Below are 14,491 nucleotides of genomic sequence, written 5' to 3'. Positions count from 1 at the left end.
CTTCGTTTTATTTTGTATGTAATGATTGTAGTACTGACGCTGTCCACCAGCTTGGTGAAGGGACTGGTGGAGTTCCAGCTGCACCACTTCTTATGAAGCTGTGGCAATGGAGGGAGGAAGTCCTGGAAGGTGCGGACACTCCACGCCCTCGGTCTGGCACAGCCGTTGCCATCCTTGACTGATCTGGATCCAGGTGAGGTGGAGGATTCTAGTGGTGACGGCCAATCGCCTACAGGACCAGTGTCACTGTGTCGCAGAAACCTCTCCCGCTGCTGAAAGATACACGTGGCAAAGTATAAGAAGGTGAAAACATCACACGATAAGAAAAATGCAGCTACAATCTTTAATATCTTAGGCAGCTTTTACTGAGTCAAGCATGGATCAAAAACAGAAGCACTACCTCATCTTATCACAAAAGAAGAGGAGGAAAAAATATTCTAACCAGGCAACAAGGAGAGTGCAGCAGATGTGTATATGTAATAATCAAATTAAGACACCAGTAGGAATATTTTAAGAGCAGAAAACCAAATAGTTAAATCTCAAACAAACAAACAAAAAGTATTCTCTGCTGTGCTGCACTTAAACTGCTGCCAAATCAGCAAATAGCATCACTGTGCAACAATGTATCCCCTCAGGTGTGAACATTAGGAACAACTGTCTGCTGGTTGCACCTGCTGCATTTCCTCCTCACCTAAATATCTCCCCACAGACTTTCCTGTGTACCACATTAACGGATTAACAAGAAAGGAAGTGTTCTGATTAGCCTAGCTCTGTCACACAGCCAGCCAGCTGAGCATGTGTGGCTCACGTACAAATCTCATCATTATTAAGTATATTAAAACTGTCAAGAGAACAGCACAGGCTTTGGAACAATTTTAGAGACATCTGTGGTATTACTGTGGGAAGTTTACGCTCCAGGACCAAAACAAAGAAGCATTTTAGGAGCCGGAGCCTCATATAGGTCATTTCACTTGAGCTTAAGAGGCTAAATATCGACAACCTGGATGTGTGGAGATCGCTTTATAATGTCTTGGGAGTTGCACTCATCAGAGAGCGATAATCCGGCCCTCAGAGTCACTAGCAGCTAGCTTTGTCTAGACAAGAATTAGCTAGGGGTTTATATAAAATGTTCTTTTCCACGCCAAAGCCTGAGAACACAATAGGAACTTGTAGTCTTGAAAGATGAGGCAAGAACTCAGCCACCCAGTTCAGTGCACTGCAGTTCCAAAGGTGAGACTGGGGACCATTTAGGGATACTTGGAAAAGTTTGACATACTCCCTAGAAAATGGAACAAGCCGAATAAAGTCTGTTGATTTTCAGACGGCGAGGAATGTACCAGACCGTTTTGATCCAGACTTTCTCTGCCTTGATCTCATCAGCCCTGCCTACAGCAACGTTTTCCAATCTTCTCATCGCTGTACCGCTAAATCGAAGCTCTTCTCAGAAAGGGTCTTTTGCAGCGAAATTTTTATCAAAAGGGGGTTTACGGCTCAGGGCATCGTGTGTAACACAAGAAGCACCACGCCGACCTGGAAGTGTACCTGGCACTGACGCCGAGAAGATGAATTTTGCAACATTTTCTAAACCGTATTTACATGCACCGAGGACACACACAGGCAGACCACACACACTGTGCGTCAAAGCGTGCATGACACACACCAACACACAAACACACACACAATTGGAGCTGGGAATCTGGCTCGGAAGATAATACTCCATTAGCCTAGGCTGCAGAAAAGCTTGCCAGCCCTTCAAAAAGCTGCCAAAGCTGTTTTATGCCAACTCTTATTCTGAGAATACAAAAAAGCAGCAAGAAAAAAAAATGCCAGATTGAACTATTGCTTCCCCAACACATGTCCTATCTTTTAATTATCCTCATGTGCCGTTGCAACACTAGGTCAGTTCAAAGCACTGAATGCCCCGCCACCTCTGATGTTCACTGATTCAGGGATCATTTCCTCAAAGCAACAACATCACCCACGCAGAGCGTGACCTTGAGATTGAACACACAATTTCACTTTCCACTCTATGATTATAAGACTACATCCACGTCATTTGTTGTTCCCCCAGAGCCATGTCAGTAGCATGCTAAATAAAATGGATGGGAATTAGTTTTACACCTAATTCACATAAACAAAAACGATGGGCGCAGTTTGACAATAAGCGGTCATCAGATTTGGTCCAATTCATCAAGCATGCTTGGGATCTTTGTCCTGTTGCATGACACAATCTGGGCAAAGCTTGAGAGGTCAGACAGATGGCCTGCAGAGGAGCTAACAGTTGACTGCAAGGTGCCCTGTAGCTGCAAAACAAGCCCAAATCATCACCCGTCCACCATTGTGCTGACAGCTGGCATGACGTGTTTGTGCTGATATGTTTGGTTTTCACCAAATGTGGTTCTGTCCTTACGGCCAAATGTCTTCACTTTGGTCTCATCTGTCTAAAGGACATTCTCCACAAATCTTGTGGTTCGTTCAGACGCAAATTTGCAAACCGACACTGTGCTGCCATGTTCTTCACTTATATACACACCGCCAAATCACAACAACAGTCGCCTCAAGGCTCTTTATACATTCTGGTAAAGACCCTACAATAACACAGGGAAAAGTCCAACAATCAGATGGCCCTCTACGAGCAAGCACTTTGGCGACAGTGGAAAGAAAAAACTCCCTTTTAACAGGAAGAAACCTCCAGCAGAACCAGGCTCAGAGAGGGGCGGGGCCATCTGATGAGATCGGATGTAGGAGAGGAGAGGGAGACAGGACAAAAGACATACTGTGGAAGAGAGCCAGAGATTAATAATAACCAATGATTAGGTGTGTAGCACGCAGAGTGAAGAAGAAACACTCGTGCATCATGGGAAGCCCCAGCAGTCTAGGCTATTGGAGAGAGTTAAAGATTTTCTTCTGGCAACACTTCCAATTAAGTCATACTTGACCAGTCTTTTTCTAAGTGTACGGTCATGAACTTTAACATGTTAACTGGGGCCTGTAGAGTGAGACATGCAGCTCTTGGGGTTATTGCAATTTTCCTGATCATTGTACAATCTCATCTTTGGGTGAACTTGCTGGGATGGCTAAACCCGGAAAGATTCTGTCCACTTGTGAATAATCTTTCTCACTGAACAGTTGACTTTAATAATTGTTTGGAAATAGCCTGATAATCCTTCCCAGATTGATGGGCAGTAACATTTGCTTCTTTGACCCTTTAAAGCCGGTTGGAGCGGGCACGCTCCGTTTGCAACTATTTTTAAATCCCGGTAGCTCTGCAACCACGTGAGCTAGCGCAATAATTTTTTTTGCATATGAAACCGGAGGAGTTGTACTTACATCTTATGCCATCAGCTTGTCCTCGGTCACAGTTTCCTTCCACATATAGCTTTGCAAAAACTGCATAAAAAGCACTTGCAGCAACAAAAACATAATATTCCAGAAACAGGCTTTGCCGATCCGATCAGCTGTTCATAACACTTCCTACGTTGGAATAGACGTCAGCTCGAATTATCGCATGTCCGCCATGACCTGCCTGAAACCGGAAGTGACGTCATTTCGCAGAAATGTAGTTTTTTACCATCAGGGCCTCATGAGCCTATACTGGTGTTTTTAAAAGTTATCTTTGACTTTATGACTTTCTGTGTCGTTTCTGGGATGCTTAGGACTCATATTGCACTGCTGGAAATAGTTTATTTTGATGCATAATCTGCTTTTTTGCATATTTGCACTATAATATTTATATTTGTTTTTCCTGCAGTGTATAAAAATTGGTGTATTTCAAAAATAAAACTATGAAGACACTTAAAATAAATTTCCTGTGGTGGGAAACTATTTTGTGCAACTTTTTTGTATTTACAGTTTTGAGGGATAAGCCTCTTAAATTTCTCTAACTAGAAATATATGTTAAAAAAACAAAAACGATTTTCAATTTTTTTGTAGTTTATTGCACTTTTTTGAAATTTATATAATTACTATGCACTTAATGCAGACATATTATTAAAATTTAGGCTATAATGGTTGTATTGATGTACAGCAACATGAAATGCTCCCAAAAACGACACTACAGCATGTAAAAATATAATATAAGCTCTGGCGGACTTGGTTCTTTGGTAGGTCTTAAAGGGTTAAGGTCACTGATGATATTTTTCCTCCTTGGGATCACACACCTTAATGCTCCGGACCACCAAACTACTACTCATATTCCTTAATTCCATGGAAGCAGTAGGAGTGTCCAACACTGCTTCTTCATTTTGGCTTGTGTGTTAAATGATGAAATAGGGTAACAGGTTATATGTAGTTCATTTACATAAATTTAAGACCTGCTAAAACCTAAGAGGGTGTATCTTTTTTCTACTATGACTATCTGGTGAAATTCACTGGTGTGAAACAAGATGTTACCGTGTGAGGTGAGGGGGGGAGGCCACTCGGGCCTGAGGACACAATGAAAACTTCATCGGCACCAAGGTCGAGCTCAGTCAAACCGCTGCAGGAGAGGTCCACATCTGCACTGTGAGATCCATCGCCACTAGCAGTGACTGCAGAAACACAAAGACAAGTTTAGACAGTTCTCGCTGCTGACATTACGCTCCACGTGGGTTTCTTGCTACATCGTTCTTCAAGGCCTTTTTGCTACTGATGATTTGTGTACTGCAACTCAAAATGGTCAAATGAAACAACATTCAGAGGAGGCTAACCTTAACTCAGTCATTGTTTGTAAGCTGTGTGTTTTGTCTGTGACCGGAACACATAGAGAGGGGCCTGCGCTCCCCTGCTGATCAAACTACTCCCAGGCTGCTTTGTGGGTTAAATGCCACAACCCACAAATCTCTGAGCCTGGGTTCAGTCCCACCGAGAGAGAAATCTTTGGACTGTTCCAGGATCCAGCCTGTTTGCTGCTCCAAAACTAATGCAATTTTACTTTCCACTCAAAACTCTACAGAGTCTTTCTCATTGTTTTAATCTAATATTTTACAACATTTATAGTTTTTAAACCCGAGCCATTTCACAAAAGCCCGCTGGGAAAATTGTAAAACAAGAAAGAGTTTCCCCGTTTCCTTTTCCAGAGACAGCAGCTTTTTGTTTGGAAACATTAAAGCAGCTTGTGGTTGGCATGAGCACAGATAACCATCATAGCAAAACACACATATAAAAAGAGCCAAGCAGAGATAGTCAATTGCATGCTGCTTAACGCACAATTAATCTTGACAGCAATAAAAACACAAGCCTCTTCTCAACCCCAAGTCTTCACTTTTAAATGAGTGCACTTAAACTTTATCAGCACTTTCCCAGGAAATGAATTAATGACAGATTTATGTTCTCGGAAGTATCATTGTCATTCCTGAAATGATTCTCATCAAATGTTCAAGCATGCTATGCAGCTATAAATCGAAGTGATTTATAAACGACATCCACAGTAACATGCTATTCATAGTCTTTGGGCTTGCCACAGTGCCTCTCAGTGCATTCCTTGTAAGACTCTATTACACAGTTTAATTCTGAGTATGAATGCAATTTATTTATTAAATGGCCAGCATAAGTATTCCAGTGAACTAGACTATTCACTGGGGGGAGGACATCGATGTATGTGCAGGTGTGTGTCCTCTCAACCTGTGTGTGGCAGGTTGTTGTTGTCCTGCTCTGTGGTCGCCTCCTGGTTGGCCTGATTCTCAGCAATCGGCTGCAGCTCACTGACCTCAGCCACGGTGTTCTGGACTCCCTCCGGCACCTACAACATAACACTGTAAGTTTATCTGCAGAGAAGCTGCCAGTAATGCAGAACTATTTGTTCACCCAGCAGCAGTTTCATGGTCTGGTGTCACTCTGCCTTTTGGTCAGTTTCAGTACATTCAGTTAAATTCAAACGTTTAACAGCTTCTTTTACATGTAGCTTAAATGACGGATTTATGAAACAGTGGTAGGTGCCAGTTGGTCCACCTTTGGTTTTGAAGGTCTCTTTAGACTGTGGGAAAGCCAATTTCACAGCTTTCCAAGTCCACTGGTGAAGTTTTCTAATCACATCCTTTAAGAATCCATACAAGGATCACAGATTAGCACCCTAAGTGGTGGAGTCATCAATTTTGGAGTGGGTGTTCCTCCAGTCTCCAGGCTAGAGTTTGGGTCAGCCCGTCCTGTGAGCTTGATGTCGGTTTCCAGCAAAGACGGTTCTTACTTGACACGCTCGTCTGTGCGGGAAGCTTTCACATTATAAGCTCGTGGACTGACTTTTTTTAAAGCATTGTTTTGTTTGCGTTTTCACTCCCTGTTGCTCCCCTCGTCTCCACAATGAAAAGATTTGTTTTCTCCCCTCTTTGATTAACTGCTCCGTGTTGTCATAGATGTCATGGAAGAATCAAGACTCAAGAATCTGTGAGTCTTGAAACATTAGACATTTTATTGTAATGTTAATGCCTGGCAACATGGGCCTCAGGTTCCTGCCATTGATTGCCTAGCGACAGGAAAAAACCAACAGACCTCAAATTCAACACTACATGTGATCCTCGTCAATACAGGTTTGAAGTAGACGGTGTGAACGGTTGGAGATAGGAAACGACAAATGACTCAAACAGAAATTCCTTAATTTAATAGAGAGATGAAATTATGATCTCAGATCTGTATTATTAGTATTGTTTTTTATCATCATTTAGGACATTTTGTGGACCAGTGTTATAATTAATATTTATATAGTTCAAATATAATAATAAGCTTTTAGTCAAATCATTTTTTATTTGGGTAAAATGGCCTGTATCTGTAAAGCGCTTTCCTAGTCCTTAAGGACCCCAACGCGCTTTACACATCCATTCACACACTGGTGATGGCAGCTACATTGTAGCCACAGCCACCCTGGGGCGCACTGGCAGAGGCGAGGCTGCCGGACACCGGCGCCACCGGGCCCTCTGACCACCACCAGTACTTGTTTAAATTATGATCACACAATATAATAGTCCCTGTGTTCTAAATAATAAACACCAATAGGGCTGTTCGATATAACGATATATATCGGATGACGATATAAAAACGTCTATAGTTTCATATACGCTATCGTTTGTTTCGTGGTGTCGCAAAATAAACTGTTTACGACAATATTTTTTCATGGTTTTGATGGTCACTGTAGTGGTTATATTATTTTATTAAAGTTCTCTCTTTCTCTTATATTTAATATAACCACACTACAGACAGACAAGCTTTTGTTTTTATGCGTAGTCGTTAGCAACAACGACGGTAAAACCACCGCGTGTCCGCTTGTTCCACATAATCCTTTCACAATAAAGCTCAAGATCCTGTTGAGACTTTTCAAAATAAACTGCATCACGTGAAAGAGCAGATTATTTACGGATGAGAATTAAAAAAGAGCCGCCAGGTGCTAAAAAATAAACCTTAGACTCAAACGTTAGAACAGGCTTTTTCCCGCAGCACGCCGTGTAATAAATACTCATAAAGAAAACGGCGGGCGTTATGTCTAAAAATGTATCGTTTCATGCATCGGTTAAAACACTCGACTCCAGCTACATGACGCGCAGCTGGAAACACTTCACACAAGTCGAGCTGCCCGAGATTCACAGAATTTACAGAAAATGTTACATTTTTGTGATTTATATCATTATCGGGATGTCTTATATCGGGATATGAGATTTTGGTCATATCGCACAGCCCTAAACACCAATATCAATAATTACATTTATTGTTGGCATTTTGCTGGTAACTGCTGTCCCTCTTACTCCACTATCACCATACTGCGTTTGTACTATCCTAACAGACTGTCAGAGTTGAGCATTACACCCCGGCCGAAGTGAAACATAAAGTTAATATCATCCTAGAAATACCGTCTTCTTATTCCACGTTTTCCGCTCCTTGCAACATACAAAGCTACATCACAGCTAAAACTTTAGTTTAAGCCTCCAGTGTGTTTTGTTGGTAGCATGAATACACTGTTAGGACACAAGCCTCTCACAGAGATGTGAAGTGCCTCCTACTTTTCCTAGTGAATATTTCGTTTCAAGAGCTTCCCTTCTTGTGGGCAATTTTCACACTTTTAATCGCCACCATCCAAATTTCCTGCGCTGCATGAAATGTAATGGTTTTCATGCATGTACAGCACAATCTACAAAATTCAAGTCTAGGTTTAAACAGTGTGATTCCATGATGCTCCATTTCTTCTTTTTCAGTAAAAGGAAAATTTACTGAAAAAGAACTAATTTGTCGATTTAATAAGTGTGCTTAGTGTCCTCGTTCTGTTGACCTACAATCTTCACACACACACACATCCTCAGATTATCCTCAAGCACTCTTGAGGATCTTTGAAATCAATCTGTAAAAACTATTCCAATTTTATGGATTTAAAAAGGTGCAATAAATGTAGAATTGTACTTTATTTTTTTCCTAATGTGAATACATTGTAATTTATATTATTCAAACTATAAATATAACGGCAAAATGCCATTTATGTCTCCCTTGTCTGAACACATTATATTTAGGTGTCGTTTAAAAAAAAAAGATCGCATGTTTACTTGTCCAAGTATGTCAAAAAGCCAACACCTTCTGGGAAGATCATCACTTTTTACACTTAACTGCAGTAATATTTGTACCTCAGAGTTGCTGGATGCGCAGGAGCTGGCCCTTTTTGGACACAGTTTGGGTCTGGAAAAAAAGAAAGGAAATACCACAGCAATTCAATTTATTTTAAAAGACACATCTGATATTTGAATTTTACAGCTGACCTCAGTTGTTTCCCCACTCTGAGCAGTGTTTTCTCAAAAATAAAAAACTCCTCTGGGGGTTTGTAATTTCAACCACAAATGTGAAAATTGACACCACCACATAAAACTGAATTGATATGAGAGCTTCCTGATAACACTAGCCACCTCAATCCCAGAGCTATTTCCACTCAGTAATTGCTGTGTTACAGTGTGGAAGGACGGGCCGTCACACATACGCTCCAGTCTGCTTTAACCGTTCACAGGGTGGTTGTTGCTGAGCTGTCTTTGACATTACTCTTCCTCTAGGGATTTTCATTTTGTCAGTAGGGCTGCCACGATTAGTCGACTAGTCACGATTACGTCGACTATTAAAATCTTCGACGACTAATTTAATAGTCGACGCGTCGTTTGAAGCTTTGTAAGATCACAAAAGATGCAGGAATAAGTAGTAGGATTTAAGAGTGTAATAACGGACTGAAACAGAAGATGGCAGCACTGCATGTACAAGGATGCCAGCTGCCGTTAAACCCCGAAGAAGAAGTAGCTCTGTCCCAGAATTCATAGCGCAGCCCTGCTCAGTTTCCAACAATGGCGGCAGCTAGTTAGCTTTAATATTACTCTTATTATTCTTTCTGGGTCATAAAATAAACGTTTAACATATTTTCAGGCGAGAATGTAGCTGTGTAAACCTCAAATATCTGCTCAGTTTATCAAGACACCACATATTTTCAAAAGCGCTCCGACGTTTTCGGAGACGTCTGTTACCCACTAGCTCGATAGCTAGCTGGGGGCTAGGCTCACTAGAGCCGTGAGAACACCGGACTCCCGGTAAATAGTTTTCAAACCCACCGTCTTTCGCTACTCAGGTTAAACATGATATATAAGTCACTTAGATAACTTAAAAATGTTATTGTTTGGCTTTTTTTAGTATTTTATTTGTTCCTGAGTGAATCGGTTTGGCTGAGATTAAAGTTATAGTTTTTACACAGCTGAATAAACTCAAGCAGACAGCTGATTAACAGAAGTGTGAGATGCTCGAGAATATACTCCGGTGTCCTGTTATATTTTAGGTAGCAAGGAGTTTATTAAACTTCACCGAAACAATCTGCAAATTTAATTAAAATTTAATAAACTATCATCTTGTCTTTATTTTTAGTTAGCACATACCTTAAACACTTAAAGCTGTAAGCTAATGATAGTTATATAAGAGCAGATGCTGCTGGTGCAATAAGCTGTAGGTTTTACGTCCAATGAATTTGATTAGTCGACTAATCGTAAAAATAATCGGTGACTAGTCGACTATCAAAATAATAGTTTGTGGCAGCCCTATTTGTCAGAGCTGATGCTCATTTCAGGTACATGTGAATTCTGACCCCATGCAGCGCTCTGATGTGAACACTGTAGCTGCTATCACATAGAAGAGCAGCAGATCTAGCTAGATATGCTTCTCCACAGGTATTAATGTGGATATTACTATTAAAGTCTTCAAACCACTCGCCTGTTCATCAAGGTCTAACATATCTGTCTGATGTTATTATTCGATTTCTCATGTTCTTAAGGTTCACGTGAAGAACTGAAGCATCCAGGAATATTTGAGCAAGTATCCTTTTATTAAAAATGGCTCTCAGCTGAATGAGTTCATATCCAGCTACCAACTCAGGGCAACCCCTGCTGTGACTCTCATGCACCTTGGGCTGTTTTCTGACAACAGGGGATCTTGGGAGTTACCCTCACTGCCGCATTAAACTTGCACAATCTCGCCTGACTCGCCAGACTAGTTGGTTTGAAATGGTTTCTGTGAACTTGTTTAAGTTAATAGGGAACAATTGAAATAGAAAAAAAAAACTGCTACTGTGGGTTTCTGTGAGCTTGATGTTTCGTGGTAATGCATTTCCTGGCTTCTGAATGACTTGTGTTTTTGTTTTTGCTAATTACTCTTTGATTTTATTGAACATGTGTTACTAATTTCCCCGTCATTAACAGTGAGAACGCAAGGGTTATTGTGCCTAACGGATGAGTTGGAGAAACTGAGCAACATTTGAAATCAACACCAATCATATTTAACGGTTTCTCATTGAAAGCTCAACACTGAGACGGGCACATATCCAAACATTTCTAAATTCTGAATCTATCTGGACCAGTAAGCTAAACCAGTCTGCTTGTCAGAACAGATAGTATTACAAACCTCCAAACTTAACCCTCCAGTTTGTGTTCATTGTCCCCTGGGATGGAGAGGGAACAACTTGTAAACTACACCTTTTGACTGACTCAACAGTTTTACCTCTCCTCGTTGTCCCTTGTTCCCATTTTCTCCGCCCATTCACTTTCATGCAGCCTCTGTGTTTTTGTGCAGTGGAATTGATGCCAGGTGCTGTACCTTGAATGCCCCGCTGTCTATGGTGAGAATGCTTCACATCAAGAAAGCCGCACCGTTGCAGCCAAACCCAACTAATCACAGAGGGTGACCACATCAGGGACTGAGACTTCCAGCTGAGTCAACATAACAATGTCATGACTGTGTAGGTGTGAGGGTATTAGTCTTTGTGTATATAAGTGTGTGTGCGTGTGAATATGTCATCCCAGCTCCTTTATATCTGAGGAGAGATTACCTGTAAAATCACCAGAATTTGGAAGGTTTAATTCTAACAAAAGCAGGGTTTTTACCTTAATGCAAAAATGTCTCTAACTTGTCTTGTAACTCTTTCACTAGCTATTCACAAAAAAAAAAAAAAGATCATGCTTTTGAGGTTGTAGTGCCCAAATGCTGGGACCGCCTTTTAGGTCAGCAGAATCTGTGGTTTCTTTTAAAAGACTACAGAAAACTAGTTTCTATAGGTTGGCTTCTCTTTAACCCTTTGGCCATTATCTGTGGCCTTTTGTTCTCCTAACATGTGGGTGTATGGGTGAGTGTATTCAGGAATGAATGAAAGGCCATGTGTTTGACTCTCTGATCTAGAAATATGTACACTCATTGTTTGTTTTTAAATAATAGTAATAATAATAATAAGCTGATATGCCCATAGCGAGAGCACTAACTTGCCATGCTTATGTTACTGTAGCATGCTAGCACATGCTAGGCAGTGTTAGCCACAATTTAGCTACAGGTGAAGGGTAATGCATCTTTTTTTGGATGGTTTTTGGTCTTTAACCAAAACTGGACAGATGAGAACTTGATAGAAGGAATACACAAAAGGGATGGGATTACTGAAAAGCCTTTGTTCTGTAAATCAATTAAATATGTGTGTTAGACATTTCCCTTAAACTGTAGCTACACAAAAGATCAGATTATTAGCGAACAATTAACATCTAACAGTAACCTCAAAAAACAAACATGTAAGCACAAAAAATTGCAGTGTGACCTTACAAAACTGAGCGAAAGATGATTAAACCCAAACTCTTCAGGTTCTACACTCTTTTAATAGAAAATATGGGGGAAAAGAATAAGAAAAAAAAACAAAACCTAAAAATTAGGTAAATAGGAAAACTGAATTCAGGTCGTTATACCTACATTTGAGCCAGAACTGTGAACTTTTCTGAAAAGCCCAAAAATAATGAAGCATAACATCCAACCTCTAAAACTAATGTTTGTTCAGAAATTTAAGTAAATAACTGACATTTTAATGAAAAACATAAAAGAGAAAAATCATAATCTTAGATTTTTTCCAGCTTTTTTTATAAAACTTTAAATTGTGAAATTCATGGATAAAAGCAAGCACTTGTGCATATTGATAGATTAACTGTTACAGAAACAAAACACAAGAGGCACTCAGAAAACACAAACCTTCGCCAAAGCAGCTCAATAGTTACTTTTAAGGGAACAGTGTTGTATTTTGTTTTCTTTGTTCTTCTTAAATGTACTTTAGGAAGCTTGTTGTGGAGTTAAGAAGAAAAGAAAAAAAAAAAGGTTGTCAGAGGTCCAAAGTAACATGATATTTAGAATCCTCATGAGTCATTCCCTATATGTTGTCAATAGAAACAATGACAATAAGAAATAGTTTTAAATAGCTCTATATAGCATTACTATCACTTTGACCTTCAGGTCAGAGGTCAAATATGACATATTTTTAAACATACTCAATACTTTCTATGTGTTGACAATACACACTACACTTGTAAGAATCATAGTTTACGTTCTAAGGCTTTGTGTCAATTTTTGACCAATAAAAATCATTAAGTTGACCTTGAACACCTTGATCAATGCAAACCAAACTTTAATGAATTGTTACCACAATTCACTGAAGCTTTACCAGAATTCACTCAAAACCTCGTCCTGTTTTTACACAGAATGATAACGTGCATGCAAACACTACCAACAACATGATTTTGTTGTTGGTCATGATGTTGGTAATTACCAGTACTGTTATTCAGGGCAGCTGTGGCATAAATGTTTCATTGGGTGGTGGTCTAATTAATTTGATAAACACTGTACATATCCATCTCTCTCTCTATTGTGAAATGTTGGAACTTTGAATGAATATTTAGTCAAAGAAAGAAAAAAGAAAAGCTTTAAAGAAAACAAACAGTTCTATCCCATCTTCAGGTAGCAAAGCACCAGCCTGATACTTTTAAAATCGTAAAGCTCTCACAGTCAGGAAAACTATAAAAATGGACTGCAAGTCAAGTATCATTTCAGTGCACAGTGCTGTATTGGATTAAGGTGGTGCTGTTTCCAAAATGTAATGCCTTTAATATAATAAAGTTAACACTTCTATTACCTGAAAATGATGCAGTGGGCACTTGTAAGTATCATAGCGAAGAAAGCAGCTCCACTCACTGCAGCCAGCAGTGTGTCTAGCTTATTGGCAGTATAAGCTGTAGCACGGAGGTCTCCTTGTGGCTCGGTCAGGTTCTGGTAGTGGAATAGAAGAGCAAAACCACGTCCCCAGTGGGTGGTGGTGATCAGTTCCATGATGACCTCCACCATTTCCTGGCTTGAGCCAAACACCAGCTGGCTGCTAGGAGGCCGGTTAGACCCACAAAACCTAGAGGAGAAGGTGATGAGGTCTGAGATGTAGAGGACATCGTGGGGGCAGGCGTCAAGGACAGACTGCTGGGTTTCAGGGCTTACACTTAGACTGTTGGTGGAGTGTGGTGAAGAAATGGTGGTCTCATCCACAACTGTGGTCGGGTTAGTACTAGGGTTGGCATCTCCCCTTGGGTGATATGAGGAGGCAGAGTTGATGGCTTTGTCCCCAGGAGGCACAGCGTCAGGTAGGAGGAGGAGAGTGGAAGGAGGTGGCAAGGATAGGCTGGAGGCAGCGTCTGCAGATCTTTTGGCAGAATTCGAGACTTTGGTAATCTCCATTTTTGTAGACTGTTCTTGGACAACTATTTGCTTCACCTCACCATCTTGGAAGGATTGCTGCATCTTTGAGCCATCACCTACACTCTGAACCACGGGATCTTTAGCCACTGAAGAGGTTTCATCGGCCCCTAAGGTGCCAGGAGCGAGAGTTGCCCCATCCTCTGCATCGTCTTCATCAAATTTAGAAGCAGAGAACTTGGATTCTGAGTCATGACTTTCAAAAACATCAAAGTCAAATATCTCCAGAATAAGCTGGTAATCAATAGGCACAACAAACTGCCAGACGCAGTGTGTCCCAGAGGAGTAGTTGTATGGGAAGCCAGGAGATAGAATTAGGCCTTGAACATCCACCACATCCACCCTGGCACCACAGTCAAAATACACCTGCAACAGGAATTATTTAATTAGTTGTGTCATATATCAAAATCTGCTTTGAAAGTAGATCTAAAAAGTCTTGCATTTTTTAATTTCAGACATTGACACCCTTCCTAAGACCTTA

The 14,491-nt window shown here is 40.6% G+C and overlaps 1 protein-coding gene across 4 annotated transcripts in view; it reads right to left on the bottom strand.

Moving 5' to 3' along the window:
• si:dkey-112e17.1 (uncharacterized) overlaps positions 1 to 14,491 on the bottom strand; it is a 28,396-nt gene that overhangs the window by 1,416 nt on the left and 12,489 nt on the right. For 3 of the 4 annotated variants that reach the window (XM_006805446.3, XM_006805445.3, XM_006805447.2), the window contains exons 2-6: positions 13,403 to 14,376; positions 8,577 to 8,628; positions 5,602 to 5,719; positions 4,393 to 4,529; positions 39 to 272 (exon numbers count right to left, since the gene is read on the bottom strand). In XM_006805446.3, coding sequence (XP_006805509.2) covers positions 39 to 272; positions 4,393 to 4,529; positions 5,602 to 5,719; positions 8,577 to 8,628; positions 13,403 to 14,376 — 1,515 coding nt within the window. The remainder of the gene's footprint in view (positions 1 to 38; positions 273 to 4,392; positions 4,530 to 5,601; positions 5,720 to 8,576; positions 8,629 to 13,402; positions 14,377 to 14,491) is intronic. The other variant, XM_035914179.2, reaches the window with a different exon arrangement.

The sequence above is a fragment of the Neolamprologus brichardi genome, chromosome 12 (genome assembly GCF_056152115.1).
Source record: "Neolamprologus brichardi isolate AB-2024 chromosome 12, ASM5615211v1, whole genome shotgun sequence".
In the NCBI taxonomy this organism is placed as follows: Eukaryota; Metazoa; Chordata; class Actinopteri; order Cichliformes; family Cichlidae; genus Neolamprologus; species Neolamprologus brichardi.
The sequence above is the reverse complement of the archived record's forward strand: the minus strand, read 5'-3'. Positions and strand labels throughout refer to the sequence as shown.